The sequence below is a fragment of the Leptonychotes weddellii genome, unplaced genomic scaffold, assembly GCF_054177405.1.
Source record: "Leptonychotes weddellii isolate Sample4059 unplaced genomic scaffold, ASM5417740v2 HiC_scaffold_93685, whole genome shotgun sequence".
NCBI lineage: Eukaryota > Metazoa > Chordata > Mammalia > Carnivora > Phocidae > Leptonychotes > Leptonychotes weddellii.
The window spans coordinates 1-388 of record NW_028065484.1 but is presented as its reverse complement, the minus strand read 5'-3'; the positions used below and the strand labels follow the sequence as shown (position 1 = coordinate 388).

At 61.1% G+C, this 388-nt stretch overlaps 1 protein-coding gene across 1 annotated transcript; it reads left to right on the top strand.

The window, feature by feature from the left end:
- The first annotated feature begins 6 nt into the window (after positions 1-6).
- Positions 7-376, top strand: LOC145720030 (histone H2A type 2-A-like). Its single transcript, XM_081811682.1, has one exon. The coding sequence runs from the start codon at positions 27-29 to the stop codon at positions 264-266; it is 240 nt and encodes a 79-aa protein (XP_081667808.1). The 5' UTR covers positions 7-26; the 3' UTR covers positions 267-376.
- Positions 377-388: the final 12 nt, after the last annotated feature.

Here is a 388-nt window from a genome sequence, read left to right as displayed (position 1 = left end):
GGGTGGGGGCCGGCGCGCCGGTGTACATGGCCGCGGTGCTGGAGTACCTGACGGCGGAAATCCTGGAGCTGGCGGGGAACGCGGCCCGAGACAACAAGAAGACGCGCATCATCCCCCGCCACCTCCAGCTGGCCATCCGCAACGACGAGGAGCTGAACAAGCTGTTGGGCAAAGTCACCATCGCCCAGGGCGGCGTTCTACCCAACATCCAGGCCGTGTTGCTCCCCAAGAAGACGGAGAGTCACCACAAGGCAAAGGGCAAGTGAGGCCGGCGTCGGGAAGCCCCGCCAGCCCTGGTCTCGAAGGGGGCAACTGTGAAATCAAAGGCTCTTTTAAGAGCCACCCACTCTCTCAAATAAAAGAGTTGTTAACAGTAGCCAGTCTTTTC

Coding starts and splice junctions, on each gene's coding strand:
- LOC145720030 (XM_081811682.1), top strand. CDS start 27: ATGGCCGCGGTGCTGGAGTACCTGACGGCGGAAATCCTGGAGCTGGCG.